Genomic DNA, 26,336 nt, shown 5'->3' with positions numbered 1-26,336 from the left:
GCAGAAGGAGCCCCCCACGGTTGCCGATGCAGCTGCAGCAGGAAGGGCATCGGGGCCTTCCACAGCAGCTGCCAGGGCCGCTCTGGGACAAGACCCGGTGCTGGGTGGCCGTCACACACACAGGAGTGTGACACAGGCACGGGACGTATGGCCCAGGGCACGAATGCTGCTCTGAGTCCTGGGAGCAGTGAAATCAGCAGGTGTGGCAGAGTCCCTGCCAAAGGAGACCTGCCGCCCCCAAGGCCTGCCAATGCTGGTGCCTGCTCCTGCCACAGAGACCTGTGTCCCCTGGGGACTTCTCTGCCAGAGGACAGCCAAAGCCCACGTGCATTGCTGTGTGTGCTCCTTTCTGCAGGCGGCTGTTGGCAGGAGCACCTGGTGGCAACACTTGGTCTCTGTCAGAAGCTGTTACTCCTTCCTGGAATGATTTTTGCTTGGAAGTGATTATGTGCAGTGTCCACGCATCTCCCCAGCTCATCACTGCCTCACACACGAGGTGACCACCAAGCCACTCTCCGGCCATCTGACCCGCAGCTGAGCCCTTCCCAGAGTGCCCGCACCCGCAGGGAGCGCAGGGCTGGATTTGGCCGCCAGAGAGTTGGTGACCCTCGTGAGATCCTCGGTGCATTTAGTTCCTACAGGAGTGTGGGCACCGCTGGGAAATGATCTGCATGCCTTGTTAATTGGATGTTCTTCCACCGCTAGCCTGGGGCAGGATCTCTCCCGGTCCTCCTCTCAACTCCCGGTTCTCTCCTCAGCCAATCAGAGAAGGCACCAAAATAATTGAGCCAATCAGAGCGCGCGGCGCTGATGACTCCTCAGGCAGTCCCAGAGCGCCCAGAGCTCCTCACCTGGACTCCACCCGCGCCCCGCCCCCAGCGCCCCCCGCCAGGAGAATTTGGGGTGGAGGTTATCAAGTTTTATCTTCTTTTTTCTTTTTCTAGAGTGAGGATTAAATGCTCGAGAGACGGAATTTCGTGTTCGGACTCAGATGTTTATTAATTCTTATCTATATTACAGTGAGTTCTACAGCACTTACAGCTAACAGGCTAAAAATGGACACGTATCTCTCTCTACAAGGCCTTTTAAAGGCCAATGAGTCCAATTTAAAAAAGACACCATAATAGCCCAAGAACCAATCACCCGTGACCTGCAATGTGGAATTTTCTATCCAATTACAAAAGTACCACCTAGACCCATGAAGAAAGCGAAGAAGAAAGAAACCTCCACCCTAAAATCTCCATCTTGTTTAATATATATTCCTATATTCTAAAATCACAAATTCTAAATTTTCCACTATGTGACACTGCACATTTCTATTCAAACCGCACACCAGTGATCCCAGTTCTATCAGTCAATTCTGGAAAGCTTCTTCATAGCCTCAGGTCAAAAGCAGTGTTTTCCTGGAGGTCAATGCCTGTCAGCAGAGAAAGCCCAAACCCCTCAGTTTCCAGGGTTCCAGCAGGGGGAGGTGTCAGACCCTGCCCGGCGCTGGCCATGGGGCGTGTGGCGGGGGCCCGGAGCTCTGGGCTACTGTGGGCTGCTGGGGGGCTGCTGGGGGGCTGCTGGGGGGACACCCCCGGACCTGTGTCCTGCACACACAGCGCTGTTCCAGGAGATGGTTTAGTCCGAGTGTCACTTCATTCACGGCACCGACCGGCTGAGGTTCGTGGAGAGGAACATCTCCAAGCGGGAGCAGCTCCTGCACTTGGGCAGCGATGTGGGGCTGCACGTGGGGACACCTCCTTTGGGGACAAGGCTGCCAGGCACTGGAACAGCGACCCGCAATGGATGGAGTACAGACGGGCTGCGGTGGACAGGCACTGCCGGCACAACTACGAGTTGTCCAGCCCGTTCCTCGTGGAGCGCAGAGGTGAGCGTGGGGCAGAGCGTGTCCCCTCGGGCCCTGCCCTGGGAATGACCCTGGAGCCCCTCAAAACCTGCCTGGGAATCACCCGAGACATGTCAGCCCTTCTTGTGCCCATCCCCGGGGCCCCCGCTTCCTCATCCCAAGTGACTCCAGTGGTTCTCCCAGTCCATCCCAGTCTCTCCCAGTGTCCTTACAGTCCCTCCCAGTGTCACCAGAGTCCCTCCGAATTCTTCTCAGTCCCCAGCCATTCCATTCTCATTCCACTCCCAGACCTCCATCCTCTCCCCCAGTGCCCTTCCAAATCTCTCCCTTCTCCCCCAGTGACCCCCCAGTTCCTCCCAGTCCTTTCCAAGTCCTTTTCAGTCCAATCCCAAACCTCCACCCTCTCTCCCATTGCCCCAATCCAATCCACTCTCTCCCAGTGTTCACCCACTCTCTCCAATTTCATTCCCAGTCCCTCTCAGGGCCACACCAGCCCTCTCCTGCTGGGGACCTGGTCCTGGTGGCCACCACATGCCCTGAGAGCTCCTGCTGGCCCTGGAACCACCTCACCTGGATCTCAGCAGGGTAGAAATCCATGGAGCAGAGCAGGCGGCCAGGGCCGGGCTGGGAGCTCGAGGATCATAGTGAGATGGACACACTGGAGGGCACTGGGAGAGAGTGGGGAGACATTGGGATCAGTTGGGGGAAACAGTGAGTGAGCCTGGAAGGGATGGAGAAAGATCTGGAGCTGGAAAGCAAGGGTGGGAATAAGGTTGGTTGTGATGAGAAGAGACTGGGAGGAGTTCTGGTGAGTCCTGGTGAGACTGGGTAGGGAGTGGGAGAGGGTTTGGGGGTCCTGGGCTGATGGGGGGCAACTGGGAGGGGGTTATGGGATCCTGAGAGGGACAGGAGGAGCGTTGGTGCATCCTGAGGAGGCTGGGAAGAGACTGGGAGGAGGATTCAAGGAGTCCTGGGTGGGCTAGAGGTGACTGGGAGGGTGATTGGAGTAGCTTGGGGCGTCAGTGAGAGATTTTGGGAGGTCTTGACGCCTGTGGACCCCCAGAGATGCCGCCAGACACCGCCCGCAGCAAGGTGCTGATGGGGATCGGGTGCTCCGTGTTGGGTTTCGTCTTCCTGGCGCTGGGGCTCGGCTTCTACCTGTGCAAGAAGGGTGAGGGGAGGGTCCCGGGGGTCGTGTTCCGACCCCGGAGCGTGTGCGCTCCCCATGGGGCCCCCAGTCAGGTGCTACCCCCTTTTCCCTGCCCACAGAGCTCCTGACCCAGCAGCGGCTGCAGCCCCTCCCCATGGCCTCGGGTGAGGCAGGCACCCCCCCGCTCCGTCCCCGCGCTGATTTTGGGGGGGTCGTGTGTTCCCCCCAGCCCTGCTGTCACTCTGCCCCAGCCTGGCTGCGCCCAGTGTTCCCAGTACAGTCTCCCAGTTCGCCCCGTCCCGTTTATTGTGGGGCGGGACTGGGAAAGGACTTGGGGGGACCCCGCGGGGGGATCGTGACGGGGGGGGAGGGTGGGGTCCAGGTGGGGAACACTGGGTGCTGCGGGTCTGCCCGGCAACCGGTGAGTCATCACAGCTGCTCTCTCTGATTGGCTGAATCTTCTTCATCGCATTCTCTGATTGGCTGAGGAGAGGCCCGGGAGTGAGAGAAGGAACAAGAGAGATCCCGGCCCGAGCACCGGCACGGGAACAACAGAGCCAGCCTGGGCACAGCGAGGGAATTTATTACCAACCAAATCACAGCGGGACAAGGAGAAGGGAAAGAAATCTCTCCAACCCCTTCCCCCTCACCCAACGGGGATCACCGGGACCACGGATCACCAGGGCTCTGCCCAACGGGGGTCACTGGGGATCATCCAACACCGATCCTCCCATGGGGGATGGAGCTGGAGCAGAGCACGAAGCTCCTCCCACACTCGGGGCACTCACAGGGATTCCCTTAGTGGTGACTCCGTTGGTGTCTGGTAAAGGTTGATCTGTTAGAAAAGCTCTTCCCACACTCAGGACACTCGTAGGGCCTCTCCCCAGTGTGGATGCGCCGGTGGACAGTGAGGGTGGAGTTGCGGTTGAATCCCTTCCCACAGTCGGGGCAGCGGAAGGGCCTCTCCTCTGTGTGAATCCGCTCATGTAGGAGGAGATTGGAGCTGGTCTGAAACCTCTTCCCACACTTGGGACACTCGTAGGGCCTCTCTCCGGTGTGGATGCGCTGGTGTTTTCTCAGGGTGGCGCTCTGCCCAAAGCTCTTCCCACATTCCAAGCAGGTGTAGGGCCGTTCCCCTGTGTGGATCACCTGCTGCTGGAGCAGGCCGCAGATGTCTCTGAAGCTCTTCCCACATTTCCCACACTCGTAGGGCTTTTCCCCAGTGTGGATCCTCTGGTGCTGGATCCGGTCGCAGCTCCGGCTGAAACCTTTCCCACATTCCAAGCACTTGTGGGGCTTCTCCCCTCCAGGAGGCTTCTCCACCCGCTCTGAGCTCTGCCTGGATCTCCGGCCGCCTTCCCGTCTCAGGGAGGGTCTTTCCTCCTCGCAGCTCCCTGGGCTGGGTTTGCAGCCCCTCCTCGAGTGAGATCTCTGGGGCTTTTCCTCCTCCTCCATCCATGAATGCCTTAGGAATAAAAAATCCAGGTTTGGGGGAAAAACAAGAGAGTGCCTTGGGCTGGAGGTTCCTCCTTCCCAAGTTCATCTCAGGAGGTCATTGGGCATCTTGTTTCTGTAAGAACCTCCAAAACACCATTATTCAAACCAAAAGTCCTCCAAACATCAAGACACAGTTCAAAACCTCCACAAAAAGCAAGATTCAGCCAAAACTCATTCCTAAATATAAAGATTCAGCCCTCACAAAAACCCAAAGCACCAACCAATTTAGCCCAATAGAGGTCAGAAACACCAAAATTCAACCCTGTGAAAATCATGGATCCCCTTCCCTTGTCACTTGCTGCACGTGGGGGGCAACGCTCCTGGGGCTGGGGGAGAGGCTGTAAACACAGGGAGGGATGGAACCTTATGGTGTTTACTGATTCTGCCCCTTCTCCTCCTGTGTCCCTGCTCTTCCTCACACGCCTCTTCCTCCTACTATTCCTCCTTCTCCTGTACAATCCCACCTTCTCCCACGGGCATCATTTGACCATTTTGTTCTTCAACCCTGCTTCTCCTTCCCTTCTCCTGCTGCCCCCAGGCCCAGCACCCACTGCCGGCTCCCTCTTCCCCCCAAACCCACAGCATCCCAGCGCAGGGACAGGGATCAAACTGGGGCAGAATGAAACTTGTTCAGTGGCACAGGAGGATTTAGAATTGAGGACAGGGGAAGGGTTTAACCCAGGCTCCTGATTGAACAGCCTGCACAGGGGGCTGGGAACAAACCCATGACTGCATTCAAGTGACGGAGCTCCAGAGCCAGGGTAAGAGATATTGATGAGACTTTCCCTGGCCTGAGGGACAAAATGTGTTTATGGATGGGTCTGCAAGGGCAGGAGAAGGGAAAAGAGCTCCAAGACATGCTCTGATGAAGGAAAGGGAATTAGACCAAGCTCAGGTTACCCCTGCATGGTCAGCTCAACCGGCAGAGCTGGGTGTGCTTGGAAGAGCCTGGCACTGAAATGCCCTGAGCAGGAAGGCTCAAATATCTGCTGGTGACAGCATGGCAGCTAACAGGGTGGCAAAAGCAATTCTGACTTATTCAGCAATAACCGGATCACTTATTAAGGTATTTCTAAAACAAATAACTCCAAGATAAGGGATTGTGGAAACAACAGACTCTCAGATGGGGAACTCATTTTACAGCAAAGACCCTTCAGGGCGTTATGGCTGCTTTAGGAATACAATGGGACCTCCACAAGCCCTGGAACCCCCAGAGCTCAGGGCAGGTAGAAAGAATGAATGGGGAAATAAACAAACTCCTTTGGAAGCTGGTGATAGAAACCAAGATGCAATGGATACAGCTTTTGCCATTGGCTTTGGCAAGAGTAAGAGCCAGACCCAGGGCAGATATTCAATTATCTCCCTTGGAATGGATCTTTGCAATTCCTTACCCTGGTAATTCTCCACCTAGTGCGGGCTGGAGATAAGGGATGTATATTTCAAGCAGTCTGTGGCCAGAATCCTGTCTCTTGTGAAATCTCTGCCACAGGAGGCTGGGCTGGCACAGAGCCTGCCTTGGCACTTTGCTGTTCACAACATCCACCCAGGCCATCGGGTCCTGCCTAAGGAGTGCAAAGAAGCACCACTGGTGGCCAAGTGCCGTGGCCCATTCCAAGAGTCCCTGAGCACAGAAACAGCCGCCAGCACAGCTCAACACGGGGGGACCCCTCACCCTGGGCTCAGGGGCTCTCAAGCCCCGGAGATTTGGAATTCCCGGCTGCAGGAGCAGCATGGGAGGGCACCACTGACCCTGCACTGAAGGCAACGCAGCAGCAGCCAGGGCTCCACATCGGGCCAAGCCCCTGGGCCTGCCCACAGATCCTCTGCTGAAATCCTCTGCCTGGGCACCCTCCTTTGGCATCTCCACACACTGGGGCCAATCCTTGCTGCCACTGCTGGAGCTTCGCTGCTTTCTGTGCCTGCACTGCCACAGCTGCTGGGGAAGACAACGGCACAATTCCACTCTGCCCCTCAGTTACACTCACACACTGGGCTGCCGGGGATTCCATGGTCGGAAAATATACCAAGTCTAATTTTAAAAATCTATTTCTCTACTCAGGCTCCATGTGCCTTTGCATTGGGGAAACGAATTTTAAGGATATTTCTAAGGAATGTTCCTCCACTCCACAGAGGGGAGTTTAACATCTCAATAGACTGGGAATAGCCCAAAAGATACTCACAAAGATAACGACCATTAAGGCCCATCAGCAAACATCAAGGAACACCCACCCCAGACATTGCCCCTGGCATAGTTGGGAGATGCCTGGTCTGCAAAAGGCTGAGAAGGAAATCCAGGAGTGCGGACCTAATTAATATAGAGGGGAAGAAATTCGGGTCCGATAGGAAATTATATAGTAACAACTACACAACTTGGAAGCAATGAACATAAAACCAATGGATTTCTATAGGTTTTGGACTGTGAAAAGTTCAGGGAAAATCGAGTAAAACTCACATATCATGGAATGATTTTCTCTGCACACCCGGGCTATGTGTGGCTGAAATGATTTCTGTTGCACATCCTGGCCAGAATCAAGTAATGCCTTGATTCTCTAACAGTAGAAATGGTGTTGAAGAGTTTTGGGTCCTCCCGCAGTTTTGGTGACAAGATTACACCATTAGAATATCTTTTCTTAATAATCCTACTTTTATATTTTCAGTTAAGATTGGGCCAAGGGTGTGAGAACCACATTTTAGTGTTAGGGGAATAAGCAGAAAAAATCTTTATTCCTTTGGGGATTTTTTGGGTATGTTTATGAGTGGCTGTTAGTGATGGCAAAATTTTGGTATGGAATTTGTAATGTTCACTGTTCACCTTTAGGCTGCATTTGGCAAAACCAGAAGCCCTGTAATATTTAATAGGATATTGTTTTAAAAAGAGACCAAAAAAAGAAAAGCAGCGGGAGGGGGGAGGGGAGAGAGGAAGGAGAGAATATGTGAGTCACCTGATGGGCTTTTGAGAGGTGCTTGAATTGGGGAAAAGGGGGTTGGATCCCCAGAGGTAGCAGGAGGGACCTGGAGCTGTCCGCTTTGAAACTACACCCCAAAAATGCTGAAAATCAGGGATTCCTCCCAGAAAAAAGCTGTCAGGAGTTGTCCAAAAAGAGTGAAAGAGGGGATTGGGAACCCGAGATTGAGCAGGAGAGGCCTGGAACCCCCAAAAGCAAGAACGGGTTAGGGGGTTTGATGTTGGAATGATGATTGGGAATGGGCCAAAGGATGGGGGAAAAGAGGGAGCTGGGACGCCCAAAGATTGGGGGAGGGGGCTGGGAAACCCACATTGAGTCGTGAGGGGTCAGTAGATTTGGGGAATGATGAGAAAGGGGGGGAGAGGGGAGGGAAAGGTGGAGTTGGGATGGAAGAAAGGTGGTTCCCTGTCCCTTAGCACTCGATCCCTGGAGCGATTATCTGCGGCTTGGATGGGGGGGCAGATCCGCACTGGAGGGGCCCCCTGCCCATCCCAGTGTGTCCATCTCGCTGCTTCCCTCGAGCTCCCAGCCCGGCCCCGCCTGCCTGCTCTGCTCCCTGATGGATTTCTACCCTGCCGACATCCAGCTGAGCTGGTTCCAGGGCCAGCAGGAGCTCTCGGGCCACGTGGTGGCCACCGACCTGGTCCCCAGTGGGGACTGGATTTCTACCAGCTCCTGGTGCTGCTGGAAACTCCCCCCGGCACGGGGTCAGCTCCAGCTCCAGGTGGAGCACGTCAGCCTGGAGCACCCCCTGAGCCGGCACTGGGGCACGGCCCGGACCCCACAGCGCCGGGAGGGGCTGGCAGGACACGGAGGGGATTGGGGGTCCTGGGCTTAACGTGGACACCCTCCCTGGGAACCCTCTTCCCGCTCTCCCATCTCCCTTTATACCCCCTCTCCCACCCCTTTCCCACCGCTCCCGTTCCCTTCGCGCTCACCCGAGAGAGCTCCTCGCCGGCAGCCAAGGGATGGAGGAGAAGGAGCAGGACAGGGAGGAGGAGGAGCAGGAGGAAGAGGAGGGGTAGAGGAGGAGCAAGAAGAGGAGGAGGAGCAGCGAGAGGCGGCAGCCCGTGCGTCCATCGCTCTCTGGATGTGCAGCCCCTTCGCGCCCGCAGTATCGGCCCCCCCGTATTGTGTAGGTGACCGGGGAGGGGGACCTCGCCCCCAATATCTTGGGCGGTCCTGGCAGGGATTTTTTGAGAGGGAGAGGGATATTTGGAGCTCCCCCCAAGTATCTTTGGTTCTCCCTGTTAGTGTATTTCGGGAGACGGCGGGCGGAGCAATGTTTGCATCTTGCAGGGCTCCAGAGCTGTCCCGAAATCCCCTTTTGGGGGATCCTGCGGGGTCCCCGGGTGGTTTTTTTGGGGATGTCTGGGTGGCGGCTGCAGGCAGAGCCCCGGCGGTGGGTGGGGGATGGAGGTCCCCGGAGCCCCGTGGCGATCGCCCGGGACTGGCAGGGCGAGGGGAGCAGCCTTGAGGGGGGGAAAGCGAAAAGGGGAGAGCCCCGGGAGTGCCGGAGCCTGAAATGGGGGCCTGGAGAGGGGGGACCCCGAGAGCCGGGAGTGAGGGGAGCCTGGAGAAGGGATGAGCCTGGAGACGGGGAACCCCTGGGACACCGAAGTGGGGACCCCAAAGCCTCCCAGGGCTCTGGCCACGCCAGGGGCTACAAGGCCACGAGGCCGGGGCTGCTCCGGGCCGCTTCCAGGCTGTCCCTCTGCTCTTGGGTGCCGGGGGTGGCCCTTTGTGACACGGGCGTGTGTCAGGGCCCTCGGTGATGCGGGACATTGTGGTGCTGTCATGAATGAGAGCGTTTGAGATCGCTTAAAAATCGGTGACAAGGGCATGAACAAAAGTCAGATTTAATATTAAGCAACAAAGTACAATAAGTTTGTTGGCAAGATTCACTCCACTGCCTACAGGACAGGTGAGGCACAACAAGGCAAGAACAACACCAAATAAAATCCATGCAATCGGAACAGAAATTAACTGGGAACTCTCTAGGGGAGTGTGGGTGGGTGTGTGGTGTGTTTAGGTGCATGCAGGGATTAAAAGGAACACGGCCTAAAAACATTTGAACTTCTACCTTAATTTGTAACTTAACTTATACCTTAGGCCTAGCAATTCAACAGACGAACAACACCAAACTTATACCTAACTTAACTTAGAACTTAACATTAACAATTCCACAGAGCAATAACACTTAACAGCATTTAACCTAACTTACAGCTGTAACTTCCAAGTTGTACTTAGCAACTTAATACAATAACAACACTTATGACTTACATTTAAGAACTTAGCAAAACACTTAGCATTTAACAGCATTTAAGTATGTTCATAACTATAACTGAACCTTGCTTACAGGCCTAACTTAGATATCCAAGGTACTTCCACATCTAGGAAAGCTGTATTTCTCCCAGATGTGCTATAGCATATGTGCAGGGGCACACACACAGACAGGAACAGTCAGTGCAAGCAATTCCCCCCAGAGCTCAGTGAAATCCTCCCTTCAGATGTTTTTGCATCTCCCACTGGCCGAAGGATGGGGCCTTGAGCAGTGAGGGTATGGGCCCAGGACACGTCGTGTTTCAGCGATCCTCCAGGCACAGCAAAGCCGAGGGTTTGCTGGCTCTGAGAGGCCCCTCAGAGGGAGACTGCTGGTCACAGCCCACGGTGGCCCAGGAGAGCTCAAAGGTCTCCTTTTGGATTTCTGCTGACAGGGTCACAAGAGAGTGGGCTCCAGTCATAACCATGTTTCATCCTAGCCTCAGTTTGGGTTGGCACTTTCTCTAGGAGTGGGGGAATGCATCACCACACTGGGATCTCAGGGGTGCCCATGGCCTGAGTGATGCTGGCCCGATGCCAGGCACCCACCAAAGACACTGACCCTGCCTCTCCAGCTGCAACAGGGGAGAAAAAGTTTAACCCAGAGTTCCTGGGTTGGTGTAAAAAGGGGAAGCATCCCATACCAAACAGCAAAATGTGCATCACAGACCCAGCCTGGGCACAGAGAGGAAATTTATTACCAACCAAATCACAGCAGGACAAGAAGAAGGGAAAGAAATCTCTCAAACCCCTTCACCCTCACCAAATGGGAGTCACTGGGAATCATCCAACACAAATCCTCCCATGGAGGATGGAGCTGGAGCAGAGCACGAAGCTCTTCCCACACTTGGGGCATTCACAGGGATTCCCTTAGTGGAGACTCCGTTGGTGTTTGGTCAAGTGAGAGCTCTGTGAGAAGCTCTTCCCACACTCAGGACACTCGTAGGGCCTCTCCCCAGTGTGGATGCGCCGGTGGGCAGTGAGGGTGGAGTTGTGCTTGAATCCCTTCCTGCAGTCGGGGCAGCGGAAGGGCCTCTCCTCTGTGTGAATCCGCTCATGTTTGAGACAATCGGAGCTGCTGTGAAACCTCTTCCCACACTTGGGACACTGGCAGGGCCTTTCCCCAGTGTGGATACGTCGGTGGATTCTCAGGTTGGAGCTCCACTGAAAGCTCTTCCCACATTCGGAGCAGGTGTAGGGCCGTTCCCCTGTGTGGATCACCTGGTGCTTCATCAGATAAGAAATAGTGCTGAAGTTTTTCCTGCATTTTCCACACTCATAGGGCTTCTCCCCAGTATGGACCCTCTGGTGTCGGATCAGCTGGGAGCTGTAGCTGAAACCCTTCCCACATTCCAAGCACTTGTGGGGCTTCTCCCCTCCAGGAGGCTTCTCCACCAGCTCTGAGCTCTGCCTGGATCTCCGGCCGCCTTCCCGGCTCAGGGAGGGTCTTTCCTCCTCGCAGCTCCCTGGGCTGGGTTTGCAGCCCCTCCTCGTGAGAGATCTCCGGGGCTTTTCTGCCTCCTCCATCCCTGCACACCTGAGGAATGAAAATCCAGGTTTAGGGGGAAATAACAAGAAGAGAGCTCCATAAACTGGGTGTTCCTCCTTGCCCAAGTTCATCTCTGGAAGTCATTGAGGATCTTATGTCTGTAATAACCTCCCAAACACCAAGATTCCCACTCAAAATCCTCCAGACTTTAAGACACAGATCAAAACCACCCCAAATATATAGATTCAGCAAAAATCCCCTCCAAAATTGTGCTGGGTTGAAAGCAAAACCAGTGAGAGACTCCAAGTCAGAAATACAATTTGATAGGAAAAAAGAGAAGAGAAATAAAATACATGCAATAGTCGAAAAGAAAACAACTGACAGAATCAGAATACAACCTGACACCCCGCTAGTTAGGGTGGTGGTGGCAGTTCAGATGAAGTGGTCTTGTTGAAGTAGTGATTCCAAAGAAAGGTCTGGTAGCTCTTGTCCTCTGGAAACCAGTGGGTAAGGGCTGCCTTGGTGTTCCAAATCTCAGATTTTATCTAGGTAGGAAAGGCTTGGCTCCTCCCCCTGGCTGGAGCATCTCCCAATGGGATGATGGAATTTTATCAGTCATGCAGTGGCACTCAATGGCCCATTAACAGAAGATATCTTCCTGGAGGAAGGATGGGTTGTGGAAAAGATAAAGAACACTGCCCCCCCTGGTTTTAACAGATGGCCCATTAGCAGAGGATATCTCCCACACAGATAAGGATCCCTGCTCCACCTGGTTTTTTCCACCACTCTTTGTTCTTTTGTTTCTTCCCGGGATCTCTGACTGGTTACTTCATGTTTGCTGCTGATATCTCTCCCTTTTGAAGATGAAAACAGTAAAAGTGTTTTTGACCTGCCTTGCTGGATATTGTGAAGAGGAACAGTCATCTACTGCAAGTGGAAGTGTCACAGGTGGAGCAGAGTTCTGTGAGTGCTGTATCAAACCAGACCTCGTCAGACCTGCCAGAACAACTGGTCCATGCTGCCCTTCACTGCTCTGCCTGTTCCCCACTGTTCCATGCCAGAGTAATTTAACTGCTGTTAATTGGGTGTGTGTTTCACTCCAGCCAGTCCAGCAGAACCAGCAGAAAGCAGCCCCAGAATGAATGGGGCTCTGCAGAGGAGCCCCAGACTATTCATCAGCCTGCCTGCAGAACTGGCTCCAACTCTGAACCCTTGTGACCACACTCTGAAGAAGACACACTTCTGATATTTCTGAGGCACTTATGACTGAGGCACTGCATGTGCTTGTGCAGGTAAGAATCCCAAAGTTCTTTCTGTCAGGAAAATTAATCCACAAATACCAGAGATTTATGTCCAAAAAGGAGACAGAGGAGTCCTTTTTGCTTTATTCAAATAAAGGGAGAGGCCATGGGACATTCCCCTGGGATCTCTCAAATTTTTGGAGGACGCAGCCTCCTTTTTATCCTATTTTCCTGGCCGCATTTCCCTCTCTCTTTCCCCTTTGGCTGAGGTACTTGAGAGGCACAGACTTCCCAGAACGCCTGATACCTGAAATTCTCCTCTAATGTAGAACCCTCCCTTTTAATTTTTAATTCTTACAGAATTCATAGTTTTGCCCCCGTTGCTTCTTTCATCTTTCGATATCCAATTTCATTTATCAGCAGCCCTACAGTTTGTTTGTAAAGGCAAATATCTTTTTCCATTCATCAATCTGTGGAATCCATCCCATTGTTTCTTTTATCTCTCAGTGCTAGCCTTATCTACAAGCAGATCCACAGCTCATTTGTAAAGACAAATTCAACATTCCTCTCAGCTTTGATTTCCCCCAAAATGGGAAAACTGCCCCAAACCCCAGGGGATGAGTGGACGGGAGAGATTTCTGGCAGAAAACTCCAAAAACTCAGAGCAGCATAATGAGAAGTAAATGGAGACCCTTCAAACCAGCTTTCCACACGCCTCCCTCCTTCCAGCTGCACCTCCTGCCTCGGCAGTGCAGGGTGGGAGAAACATCGCTTGCTCTTTTAAAACTTTCAGCAATTTCTTAAACCTTAGAAAAATACAGCAAAAGACTGAATTAGGAGAAAAATCAGCACTGGGAGCACAGGACTAAACCCCCACGTGCTCCCCTACAGAATGGATGTTCTGCCTTTTATTCCCCTGGGCCCTCCCAAAGTCTTGTCGCCGAACTCCTTCTCTGCCGTCCATTGCTGGAGTCTCCTTTCTTACATCTGCACTGGAGGTCAGGTGTAGGAACAAGCCGGCCCTCCCCAAATGCCCCGACTACCTGAGCCATGTCGTGACAACAATGCAAGGGGGAGGGGAAAGAGGACTATGGGAGGATATATTACAATAACATCATTATACATCCACAAAACTTATCTTAACATACACACACTGTTCATCCTTTAATTGTGAGAGCCAACCACCACATTGCTCATCTGTAACAACAGCGACTGCACTGGCCCCCCTAGATCAGAGGGGGATGGAGCCAGTGCCAGTCCCCCCGAATCGGTGAGGGCAGAGACTACCCCCTGCCCACCTGGGTATTGCATCAGCCCAATACATATTTACAAAAGGCTATACATATTCAAACACTTAAACAGAGTTTCTCCCCTGTCCTACCTTTTTCAAGCATGTGCAGTTTTCCCAGTCCTCATCATTTGTTACTTTTCAATACATTCAACAGGTGTGAATTCCTTCACTGGTTAAATGTTAACATTACAACAACTCCTCACCAACATTCACAACACAACATTCGCATTAAAAGATCTCTAAACTTTAGGAAAACTTCTTTTACAAAAGTCAACCTTAGAAAACACATAGTATTCACTCTAACAATTGCTAATGCCAGCAGTGTAATATATTTAACACAGTGGCCTTGAGTTCAGAGCCAGGATTGGGCTAGGGAGTGTGACTGGGGCTGCCATTGGGCTTAGGACTAAGAACGGTGTTGGCCTTAGGGCAGGAATTGGGGCTGAGCTTGGGAATTCAAGCTAAAGCTGGCATTGGAGTGTGGGCTGGCACTCAAAGCTGCCCTTAGGGCTTGAGACTATCATTGGAGTTGGGTTTAGAGTTGCAATTGGGGCTGGCTTTGGGCATAGGGCTAAACGTGGCATTTGGTTTAGGGCTGAGCATTTGGTAGGGGCTGGAATTGGGGCTGGGTTTTTCAGTTAGAGGTGGGTTTTAGATTAGAGCTGGAATTGGGGTTAAGGCTAAATGTGCCATTTGCATTAGGCCTGGCCTTGAGATTGGCTCTGGGGCTGCACGAGTCTGGCACTGGGATGAGATTAAATCCAGGAGTGTGAGTGTGTCTCAACATGGAGTGAGATTGAGATCAGGATCAGGGTGAGCTTTGGGACCGAGCGCACGCCCAGACGGACAGGGGAGATGTCACTGCAGGATGTCCCTGGCATCGTCACAGCCCTGCTCAGGCACCACCAAAAGGCAGCAGGAGCTGGCTGGTCCAACATCCAGGTGCTCCCAGCACCGAGAATATCCCTCTGTCCAGTCCCTTGGGCTGTCCTGGACAGGCTCCCTCCAGGCTCTTTGTCACCTCCTCGATGGCAGAGCATGGGATATTGAGTGGCTTCTAGGACCCTGCAGAGTCCTTGAGGAGGGCAAGCCTTGCTTAGCCACAACCAAATTCTCTCCCTGTCATACACAGCATTCCCATCCTGCATCCAATCCCATCATTGTGCTACTCTGGGAAGAAAGGAAGCCCAGTCAAATCCAGAAGAGTGGGAACATTCAGACAGTTCTTGAGAAAATCCTCATTTATTTAACACTAATGCTCCTAAGAAATCAGATCTTGATCTGTAAAAACATTCCTGGTAGTCCAGCTTTGCTTTCAAGGACCTGTAATTGTCTGTCGGGAAGGCAGCTTTTGTTGTGAGAACCGGTGATTGGCGGGAAGAATGGGACTAAGAGCAAGGAAGGAATTCACTAGGGGAAAAAGAAATGGAAATATGTCAACAGATATACCCTTAAATAGCTCCCTGGGAAGAAAACTAGCCCGGTGGAAATATGACTCCATCACCAAAGAACTTAAGATGATACAGAGTTGTGTAATAGAATAGACTGAGAGAGTAATTAAGTCCAACTATGTTTACTGGTCATGGGACGAGTCACATGACGAAAGGATATGTCAGATTTTAAACATCCATGTAAAAGCTAAAGAACAGCTCTTGTACAGATCTGGGAGAGGGGATTTCTCACTGAACAACCTTTCTAGCTCTGGCCTCTCAGTCCTGAATCTCAAGGGAAAGCTACTCTGCACCCCATTCCCTACAAACAGAAAACCCTGGATTTGGGTGAAAAACTGGCTTGGGGTGTGCTTTCTTTTCCTCTTCTCTTTTGCTACCTCCTGACTTTTCTCTCTCTCTGTGAACACTAATTTTGCTGTACACTTTCCCTCAGATAATTGAACTGCTTACCATATCAAATGTAACAGTTGTTCTTCACCCAAATTAAACACAAGAAGGTGCTACTTCCCTTTCAGGTTAAAATAAGAGCCTGAATGCAATGATTTCAAAGTGAATAAATTACCTTTCCCTCTTTCAGTCGGAAATGAGCTACTGCCACCTGCACTTGCCCTTCCCTTCCTCTCCTGAACCATCGAACAGCCCCACTGGGAAGGCAGGAGCTGGGCCTGGGAGCTGCTGCCTTTGGAGTTGCATCTCCTCCTCCCGTGGCCACTGCTCAGAGCCCAGAAGTGCTCTGAGAACTTGAAGTTGTGGCAGCTGGGTTAGAGCCTACATGGGAGGAGGAGAAGGTTCACCAGAGCCCTTCTCCTGCCGTGCCAGCTCCAGGGCAAGGAGTGCAATGGAAGCCAGCCAATGTCCAAAGCCCATCTGCTCTGCCAGTTCCTGTGGGAATGAGCTGCTGCAGAGGGGAAGATTTGGGTGGGAATGTGGTTCTCTAAGAAGGCCATAACTAAATGCTTGCATGGGGGTTTTGGCTCCTGGAGCAGTGGAGTAGGGCTGTTGTTGGTTCCTACCCCTTCATCCCATGATGATGTAAGGGGTGAGGGATGCCATGTGTGCTGTGCCCTGGCAGTGATCCTCAAGAAATCCTTCTAATCCTCTCCTTCGAGCTAGTCAAGCTCCTGGAAATGACAGGACAGAAAAAAAAATAAAAAGGTGCTCAGTTTTGTGCCCTTCTTCCCCTGTGTGGTGAGGGGCAGGAGGCAGAGGTCCAGCTTGGTCTCTCTCTGACCTTTCCTTTGAGACAACACTGTCTGCTCCCACCACAAAGGCTCAGAGGGTGCTCTTTGCCCCCACCAGTGGGAAGTGGCTCTGCTGACCCCACTAAGAGTGCTGGAAGATGAGTCTGTGAACGAAACAGTTGAATATTGCCTAGAGGGGGGTAGCAGGCAATAGATGTGCCACCATTCTCTTTCCAGGACCCCACTGGGAGTACTTGAACTATCGACGATGAGAGAGAGACGGGGACACTGAATGGTGATCAAAATCCAATTTTTACTGAGCACTACATGTGCTTATATACCATTTACAGGAAGGCTGGTAATATTTTCCTGCAATCACATAGACAAACCTTACATAGACAAACTCTCACATAGACAAACTTTACATTTGGACTCAGTAAAATCTTATTTCCCATAACCCAGACTTGATCCAGTCCTCTTGCAGTCAGGTCTCTGTTTGCTCTTGCCAGGCATCCTCGCTGTCAGGCTGCATTTGCTGATTAAATCTGCAGTACTATAAGTCTCATTTGCATTACCCATATCCACACCTCCCCCGTTTCTTTTAACTAAAAATACACTCTTCAGCGATTTGTCGATTAAATTCTTAACACACTGTAAAATACAAGGAATAACTACTACAATGCATAATATGATGCCTAATACATACAAACGTATTTTAACTAAATTCCTAACCCAGCCAGTGAGTCCCCAGTGCCCTAAGAGCCAGTTCAGCCAGTCGTACCCATGATCTACCCGAAGTTTATTGACACCTTCTTTCAGGGCTTGAATGCTGGCATAGATGGGCTGGGAGTGGTCAGAAAGGTTAAGGCAACACATCCCATCGAATTCCTCAGGCACAGGCGGCGGCGGAGCTCGGAGGCGGCCCCAGCGCAGGTGGGAGCCGCGCTCGGTTGTGCGGGGGCTCGGGGCTCGCTGCGGGCCTCGGGGGCGGCAGGGGGCTCTGGCGGGTTGGTTGTGCCGGTGCCGGCCCGTGTTGGCGCTGGGCTGAGGGCGCTGCGGGAGCGGCTGCCCGCGGTCTCCTTCCCGCTGGGGCCTCGGCAGGAGCCGGTGCCGGAGCAGCGCTGGCTCGTCCCGGTTGCTGTGGGTGGCACAGAGGTGTCTGCCCTGTGCCCGGGGCTGTGCGGGAAAATTCCCGTGGCCAGAGGTTTGTGTGCCCAAAGGAGACAGAGGAGTCCTGTAAAAGTGACTTTATTGATGAACAGAGAGGCCATGCGGCATTTGCCATGCGGTCTCTAAAACGCAGCCTCCTTTTTATCCTCATTTTCCCGGCTGCGTCTCCCTGTCCCATTCCCCTCTGGCTGAGATACTTGGAAGGTTCAGACTTCCCGATCCGCCTACTGCATATCCTCGTTAATATGCACCCCTACTACGATATTAATCTTACTGCTTTCAATCCTTCCTTTTCTCATTTTCTGAAGAATTTCCTTTACAAACTTTTAATTTCCATTGACTCAATCTCTTTTCCCGCATCCTCTTTGGTGCAAGGTGTCGTGCATGGTAAAAAGATGAGAGTTGCTGCAGCACGTCAGAAGAGGAGCAGCATTCGTTTAAGCCATGGTCTGCCAGGGAACCACGAAAACGTGTCCCATTCCCTTCCTTTCTCCGGAATACGAGCTGTTTTATTATTTCCTTTGTTATCTGTTTCACCACTTTTCAGTTATCATCTATTTGCGAACAGCAGTTTGACTCACGTAATTTTCCACAAACTCCTTTTTCTGTAAGTAGATAACCTGATCCCATCCCATGGTGAAATGTCTCGTTCCTCATTTCAGCGGCTTGGTCAGCAGGAAGGTCAGGAGCTGGAGCTGTCTGCTTGGTTATTATTTCAAGGACACTTTTTAACCTAATTATGCCACTCAAATTATGGATGGGTTTTCTGTCTTCTGATATGAATTCGTTAGGGTTCCCAGGGGTTTTTCCATGGTGTTGTAGGATTTGTTCTGGTGGCCGTTCATATTTTTCCCTTTTTTGGGTGCTCTTTCCAGCCAGGGCTGCACGAATTGACCACTTTTCTCTGATTAAATCATCAAATGTTTGGATTCCCAAGTGATTTCTCTGGACTAGCAAAAACACCTCATTGCTTTGGGGAGAGGGATGATTTCCCCCCACACTTTTTTTTCATGAAGTTTTCCCAACATTCTGCGTTTGCTGTTTCCCTTTGCAGCTTAACCAATTTCTGTTGCAGTCAGATATCCTCACTATGGGCTCTGCCTTTAGTTGTGCAAATTCCATCGGTGCAAGCAGGCAGAGCTGGGGGTGAGGGGCAGATGGACTCAGGGAAATTCCTCCCCCTGGCAAGAAGGCCCTTGGGCATTGTCCACACTTCTCCAGAGCAATGTTAATTTGCATTTCTAAAACTCCTCTCCTGGCTGCCTGGAACTAGGATTTTCTTCCAGAGCAGCCTTTAGGTGATTCACACGTCCACCCTCACAACCTGCTTTATTTTTCTTTTTTATTTTTTTAACGCTTTTTTATTAACAGTTTATGCGTTAAGGCCTCACCATTAATACTCTTCTAGGTTTGCAAAATGCAACTTAAAGGTGAGCTTCTAAAGATCCATTCCGATATTCTCCCGTCATTAAGAGCCACCACAAATATATAGAAAAATATTCCAATGCCATCAAGTCTTTTCTGCCTCTTCTCCTAGGAGTAAAATTGCTTGTCACACCCCTGGCCCAAACCTAACTGACAATCTAAAAGTAGGATTAATGTGAAAAATTTTTCTCATGGTGTAATCTTGTCACTGAAACTGCAGGGACCATAAAAATCTCCCCAACAATATCTTTAGTGTTAGAGAGTTAAGGCATTACTTGATCCTGGTCAGGATGAGCAACAGAAACAATTTCATCCACACATAGCCCGGGTGTGCAGAGAAAATCATTCCATGAGATGTGAATTTTACTAGATTTTTCCTAACCTTTTTACTGTCCGAACCCAATGAAATTCATTGGTTTAGTGTTCATTGCTTCAAAGTTGTGTAGTTCTTAGTGTTTGGTTTCCTATTGCAAATGGATTTCTCCTCTTCTGATGTTAATTAGATCCGCATTCCTGGATTTCTTTCTCAGTCTTTTCCAGACCAGGTGTCTCCATCTATGCCGGGGCAGTGTCTGGGGTGGGTGTTCCTTGATGTTTGCTGATGTTTCCTTGATGTTTTGTTGAATGTTGTTATCTTTGTGGGAACCTTTTGGGCTATTCCCAGTCTGTTGAGATGTTAAACTCATCTCTGTTGAGTGGTGCCACATCCCTTAAAAAAACCTTTTAAAATTTCTTTCCTGAGAGAAAGGCAAACCGAGCCTGACTAGTAAAATGAAATGTAAAAAATTTTAAATTTGGTATACTTTCCAACAATGGAATCGCAGGCAGCCCAGTGTGTGAGTGTAATTGAGAGGCAGAGTCCTGGGTGGATGCTGTGAACAGCAAAGTGCCAAGGCAGGCTCTGTGCCAGCCCAGCTTCCTGTGGCAGAGATTTCACAAGAGACAGGATTCTGGCCACAGACTGCTTGAAATATACATCCCTTATCTCCAGCCCGCACTAGGTGGAGAATTCCCAGGGTAAGGAATTGCAAAGATCAGTTCCAAGGGAGATAATTGAATATCTGCCCTGGCTCTGGCCAAAGGTTATAATGGCCGGATGCTTGGCCTTCAGCCAAGGGCACACACTGACTCAGAAAACACTTCCTAAATGCAGCAACGTGTTGCATATTCATAGACCTTCATGCATTATTCAGAATCATTCCCCTCCAACCTGTAAATCATTATTTTTCCTTCCCTGGAATTCTGGTGTCCCATAATCCAAGAATCTGAATAATTTTCTGATTATCTTTTTTACGATTCTCTGAGTTAGTTACATGAACAAAAGCTTTTTACATCAAAATGTTATAGTCCAAAAATATATTTATCACTACTACTTATAAGTTCTGTTAATCGCAGAACTAAAACTATATTCATACAGCAAAGTTCTCCAACATAGAGCATTCATTTAATTATTTGAAAAAGCCAATAATGTAATATACTATGTTCTTAAAACACACATACAATTCAAATTTCTTTTCTGAGACTTGAAGAGCCTTAGTTAGGGCACCAGTTGTTTTGTTATTTTTCACTTTCTCAGCTTTTCTTTCTTTTCTCTTGTCCATAGTACAACATTGAAGCTATTGGGCTTTAAAAAGTCATACAATATTCTGGCTAGAACAGGGAATCCCCAATCCAGGTCCTGCAATATCCGATTGATCCTCAGAATTCTTGCACCTCCTTTTCAGTCCTGGATTGCTTCTGAGATTCCCCAGATCCTCTCTAGATCAATACACCACAAACCTTCAGTCAAATTACCTCCTGAATATTTAACTCTTTTCTCCACCATTTCCTCTTTTTGTTTTTCAAATACTCAAAGATGCTTTTTAGCCTGAATATTCAGCCATTTCACAGAGGCTTCTTCTACCACTTCTTGTCCTCCTGATTGCAGCAAGTCATCCACATCCTGCATTAACCCAATCCCTGCGTGTGGGGTAAATTCTTGTGATATTTTCTGCAAGGCTTGCCCCAATAAGGCTGGTGCTTCCGTGCATCCCTGCAGAAGGACCGTCCATGTCTTTTCCATTTTCTTTTCTACCTCTTGTTCCCACTCAAAGGCAAAATCCTGTTTACCATCCTGTGTGAGTGGGCATCCCCAGAAAGCATCTTTGCCATCAAGGACTGAATGGTGTCAGTGTGAGGAGGGGACCTGGTTGAAGATGGTGTAAGGATCTGAGACTGTGGGGTGCCTGGGTTTAATAATCCCATTTATTATTCTTATGTCCTGCACCATTCTATCGAGTCCATCTGATTTTTTGACTGGCAGGATAGGAACATTACAGGGAGAGATCCCTGGCTTCAAAAGCCCTGCCTTTAGCAGGGACTCAATAAGAGGCTGAAAGCTCTGCCTTCCCTCCCTTGGAACAGGGTATTGCTTTTAGACACCACTTGCACAATTTGCTTCAAAGTACTTTGGAGAGGCTCCATATCTAATTTTCTCTATTTTTCTGGAGCTGCCCAAACTTCTGGGCTCACTTCAGCATTGGCCTTGCCAGACATTTGACACAAAGGTGGAACAGAATTAGTCTCTGTATCACCTTTTCCAATATTAATTTGCATTCCAAATTAAGACATCAAAAACCTTCCCAGTAAATTACAATCACATTTAGGAACACATAGGAATTCCTGCATTTCAAACCCAGTCCCCTGGGTGCTGGGCACCCCTTCCTGTTTCCATTCCTGTCACTGTCCCCCACATCTCCGTCCATGCCTGTGTCCCCCCACGGCCCATGGTAAAAAGATGAGAGTTGCTGTAGCTCATACAAGGACAAACAACATTCGTTTAACCCGTGGTCTGCCAGGGAACCACAGAAACCTGTCCCCTTCCCATCCTTTGCCCATTTGGACCGGAATATGAGCTACTTTCTCACTTTCTTTGTTTTGTGTTTCACCACTTTTCCTTTGTGATCTGTTTTCGAACAGCAGTTTGCGTAATTTGATTTTCCACAAATTCCTCCTCTTTCTGTTAGTGGATAATCTGATTCCATCCCATGGGGAAACGTTGCATTCCTCATCTGAATAGATTGGTCTGTAAGAAGATCAGGAGCTGGAGCTGTCTGGTTGGGTGTTATTTTGAGGCCATTGTGTAATCTAATTATGCCATTGAAATGATAAATGGGTTCTCTGTCTCCTGATATGAATTCGTTAGGGCTCCCAGGGGCTGGTCCACGGTGTTGTAGGATTTGTTCTGGTGTCTGTTCATCTTTTCCCCGTATTTGGTGTGCTCCCTGAAGCCAGGGCTGCACCAATTGGCCACTTTTCTCTAATTAAATCACCGCATACCTGGATTTCCAACTCATTTGCTTGAACTTGTGGCACCAAAAACACCCCAGTGCCCCAATACACCCTATATAACCTGGACAGTGACAGCACAGGTTGGAGTGAGGAGAGGGATGATTCCCCCCCGCTGTTTTTCATGAAGTTTTCCCAACATTCTCCGTTTGCTGTTTCCCTTTGCAGCTTAACCAATTTCTGTTGCAGTCAGATATCCTCACTGTGGGCTCTGCCTTTAGTTGTGCAAATTCCATCTGTGCAGGCAGGCAGAGCTTGGGGTGAGGGACAGAGGGAATCAGCCAAATTCCTCCCCCAGGCATGAAGAGTTTGGTAAATTGTCTGCGCTTTGTCTCAGCAGAGTTAGTTTGCATTTCTAAAGTTCCTCTCCTGGCTCTGCCTGGAATGAATCTTCTTTTCATCACAGCCCATCAGGTGACTGACATATTCTCTCCTTCCTCTCTCCCCTCCCCCCTCCCGCTGCTTTTCTTTTTTTCTTTTTAAAACAATATTCTATTAAATTATACAGGGCTTTTGGTTTTGCCAAATGCAGCCTAAAGGTGAACAGCGAACATTACAAATTCCATACCAAAATTTTGTCATCACTAACAGCCACTCATAAACATACACAAAAAAAATCCCCAAAGGAATAAAGATTTTTTCTGCTTATTACCCTAACACTAAAATGTGGTTCTCACACCCTTGGCCCAATCTTAACTGAAAATATAAAAGTAGGATTATTAAAAAAAACATTCTAATGGTGTAATCTTGTCACCAAAACTGTGGGAGGACCCAAAACTCTTCAACACCATTTCTACTGTTAGAGAATCAAGGCATTACTTGATTCTGGCCAGGATGTGCAACAGAAATAATTTCAGCCACACATAGCCCGGGTGTGCAGAGAAAATCATTCCATGATATGTGAGTTTTACTCGATTTTCCCTTAACTTTTTACAGTCCAAAACCCATAGAAATCCATTGGTTTTATGTTCATTGCTTCCAAGTTGTGTAGTTGTTACTATTTAATTTCCTATCGGGCCCGTATTTCTTCCCCTCTATATTAATTAGGTCCGCACTCCTGGATTTCCTTCTCATCCTTCTGCAGACCAGGCATCTCCAACTATGCCAGGGGCAGTGTCTGGGGTGGGTGTTCCTTGATGTTTGCTGATGGGCCTTAATGGTCGTTATCTTTGTGAGTATCTTTTGGGCTATTCCCAGTCTGTTGAGATGTTAAACTCATCTCTGTTGACTGGAGGAAAATTCCTTAGAAATATCCTTAAAATTCGTTTCCCCAAAGCAAAGGCACATGAAGCCTCAGTAGAAAAATAGATTTTTAAAATTACACTCGGTATATTTTCTGACCATGGAATCCCCGGCAGCCCAGTGTGTGAGTGTAACTGAGGGGCAGAGTGGAATTGTGCCGTTGTCTTCCCCAGCAGCTGTGGCAGTGCAGGCACAGAAAGCAGCGAAGCTCCAGCAGTGGCAGCAAGGATTGGCCCCAGTGTGTGGAGATGCCAAAGGAGGGTGCCCAGGCAGAGGATTTCAGCAGAGGATCTGTGGGCAGGCCCAGGGGCTTGGCCCGATGTGGAGCCCTGGCTGCTGCTGCGTTGCCTTCAGTGCAGGGTCAGTGGTGCCCTCCCATGCTGCTCCTGCAGCCGGGAAGTCCAAATTCCTTTGGCATGGCCCTATTTAACATCCACATCCCATTCCAGTTTCTTTTCTGACTCTGGTAGAGCCATGGCAGGGGCGTAAATAACTTTGTTTTTTTTCATTTTCTCAAGTTTTGTAGTTTTTCTTATGTCCATACAATAATATTAAGGCTCTCTGGGGTTAAAAAGTCATACAATATTCTGGCTGGAACAGAGAATCCTCAGTGCAGGTTCTGCAAATCCCTGTTAATCCTCAGAATTGTCCCAGCTGCTTTTTAGTGCTGGGTAGTGTTAATTCTGAGATTGTACGGTCCCTCTCTGCGTCAATACACCACAAACACTCAGTCAAAATATGTCCCAAATATTTAACCTTTTTCTCCAGCATTTCCTCTTTTTTTTCAAATACTCAAAGATGCTTTTTCGCCTGAACGTTCAGCCATTTCACAGAGGCTTCTTCTGCCACTTCTTGTCCTCCTGATTGCAGCAAGTCATCCCCATCCTGCATTAACCCAATCCCTGCGTGTGGGGTAAATTCTTGTGATATTTTCTGCAAGGCTTGCCCCAATAAGGCTGGTGCTTCCGTGCATCCCTGCAGAAGGACCGTCCATGTCTTTCCCATTTTCTTTTCTACCTCTTGTTCCCACTCCAAGGCAAAATCCAGTTTACCATCCTGTGTGAGTGGGCATCCCCAGAAAGCATCTTTGCCATCAAGGACTGAATGGTGTCAGTGTGAGGAGGGCACCTGGTTGAAGATGGTGTAAGGATGTGAGAGCCCCTGGGTGCTGGAGCTCCCTTGGGCCCTGGGGTTCATCCCTCAGGGGCTGTAGAAACTCTGCCATGGCCTTTGCCTTCCCCTTGGCCTTTTCCTCATCCCTTCTTGCATTCCCCTGCTGTGCCTTTGTGACCAAGTGCTCCAGGGGCTTCTTCTGCCCCTCCTGCAGCCCCCTCAGTGCCTGGGGGTGCTCATCCTCTGACAGCTGCTGAGCTTTCTGCTAAATCATTCCTTTCTGCAGTGACCCAAGGAAAACGCTTAAAAGCTAATCTGGATGCTTGCACGTCCAATGCCCATTTCCCAGCTGTTCCTTTGTCCTGCTGCTCCTTGTGCTGTGGCTGCCGTGGCCAGCCCGTATCCCAGAGCCGGTGCCTGTCCTGCCGCAGTGTCCAAACGCGGCCCCCCCGGCGGGCAGGGCCGGCAGCTCCACGGGGCCGGGCAGCGGCCGGGGCGTCCCGCAGCCTCCTGGGGGCCGGGGGCCACTGCCGGGCCTGCAATTGCCGGGGGGTGCTGGGCTCAGGCAGCGCCCGGCGCTGAGCCCCGGCTGCCCCACAGCCCCGGCCCGGCCCCGCAGCTCCCCACAGGCCCCCAGCCCGTGCTCCCGGTGCCGCCCCTCTGCGCCCGCTCCTGCCGCTGCCCAGCACAGAGAAACCCCCTGCAATCCTGACCTCCTTGTGTGCCTGTCCTGGCAACCGGGGATACAAAGGATCTGCAGCAGCTGGCAAGTCTTGAGGATAAGAGCCTGCTGAAAAACATCCCCATCCTCAGTATTTTTCTCTTCCTCCTCTTTTCCATCATTCCTTTTCTTCCCACGTAGATTGCTCCTGCTGCTTCTTGACTGAACCATATTCCTGCACACTGCCCTTCACACAATCCTTTCCCAGCACACCAACAGCATCCATCCCTTGTTATATCAATCTGTTCTGGACTTTCCTGATTGCCCCCCTGAGTGTCCATGTCCGTGATTACCTCTGGGAGAATGTGCAAACTCCCTCAACATGCTCCCAAGGGACCCTTCAGAGATATTTTGGGATCATCATCCCTTTGGCCAGGAGCCCTTCGTGGCTTTCCCTTTCTACCCTCCATGGGTGCTCTGCCATGTTTAGTCCCCGAAGATCCCACTGTAGTCACTGCTGAGATTTTCAGTGCTCTCTGGCTGCCGACTCTTCCCAGCCCCCCTGATCTGTCACTCGTCTGTCTCCTGGCCCCAGCGCCCCCCGGCAGGGGAATTTGGGGAGGTGGGAGGGGGGGAGCGCCAAGGCCGGGCCCCCCCGCGCTGTGGTGGCGGCAGCGGCTGCAGTGGGGAGCGAGTGCGGGCGGGAGCGGCCGAGAGCCCAGCGCTGCCCCAGCCCGAGCTGCCCTAGCTCTATCGCTGCCCCTGCGCTGGGATGCTGTGGGTTTGGGGGGAAGAGGGAGCCGGCAGTGGGTGCTGGGCCTGGGGGCAGCAAAAGAAGGGAAGGAGAAGCAGGGTTGAAGAACAAAAGGATCAAACGATGCACATGGGAGGAGCAGGTGGGATTGTGCAGGAGAAAGAGGAATAATGGGCGGGAGTGTGAGGAAGAGTAGGGACACCA

The 26,336-nt window shown here is 50.8% G+C and overlaps 1 protein-coding gene across 1 annotated transcript in view; it reads left to right on the top strand.

Annotated features, from left to right (window-relative positions):
• Window positions 1–2,634: 2,634 nt before the first annotated feature.
• Window positions 2,635–26,336, top strand: part of LOC148218015 (uncharacterized) — a 113,578-nt gene continuing 89,876 nt past the window's right edge. The window contains 1 exon segment of the mRNA XM_088158030.1: window positions 2,635–2,660. Coding sequence (XP_088014156.1) covers window positions 2,635–2,660 — 26 coding nt within the window.

This window comes from Sturnus vulgaris, unplaced genomic scaffold (genome assembly GCF_052056855.1).
Source record: "Sturnus vulgaris isolate bStuVul1 unplaced genomic scaffold, bStuVul1.hap1 Scaffold_195, whole genome shotgun sequence".
Classification (NCBI taxonomy): domain Eukaryota; kingdom Metazoa; phylum Chordata; class Aves; order Passeriformes; family Sturnidae; genus Sturnus; species Sturnus vulgaris.
The sequence above is the reverse complement of the archived record's forward strand: the minus strand, read 5'-3'. Positions and strand labels throughout refer to the sequence as shown.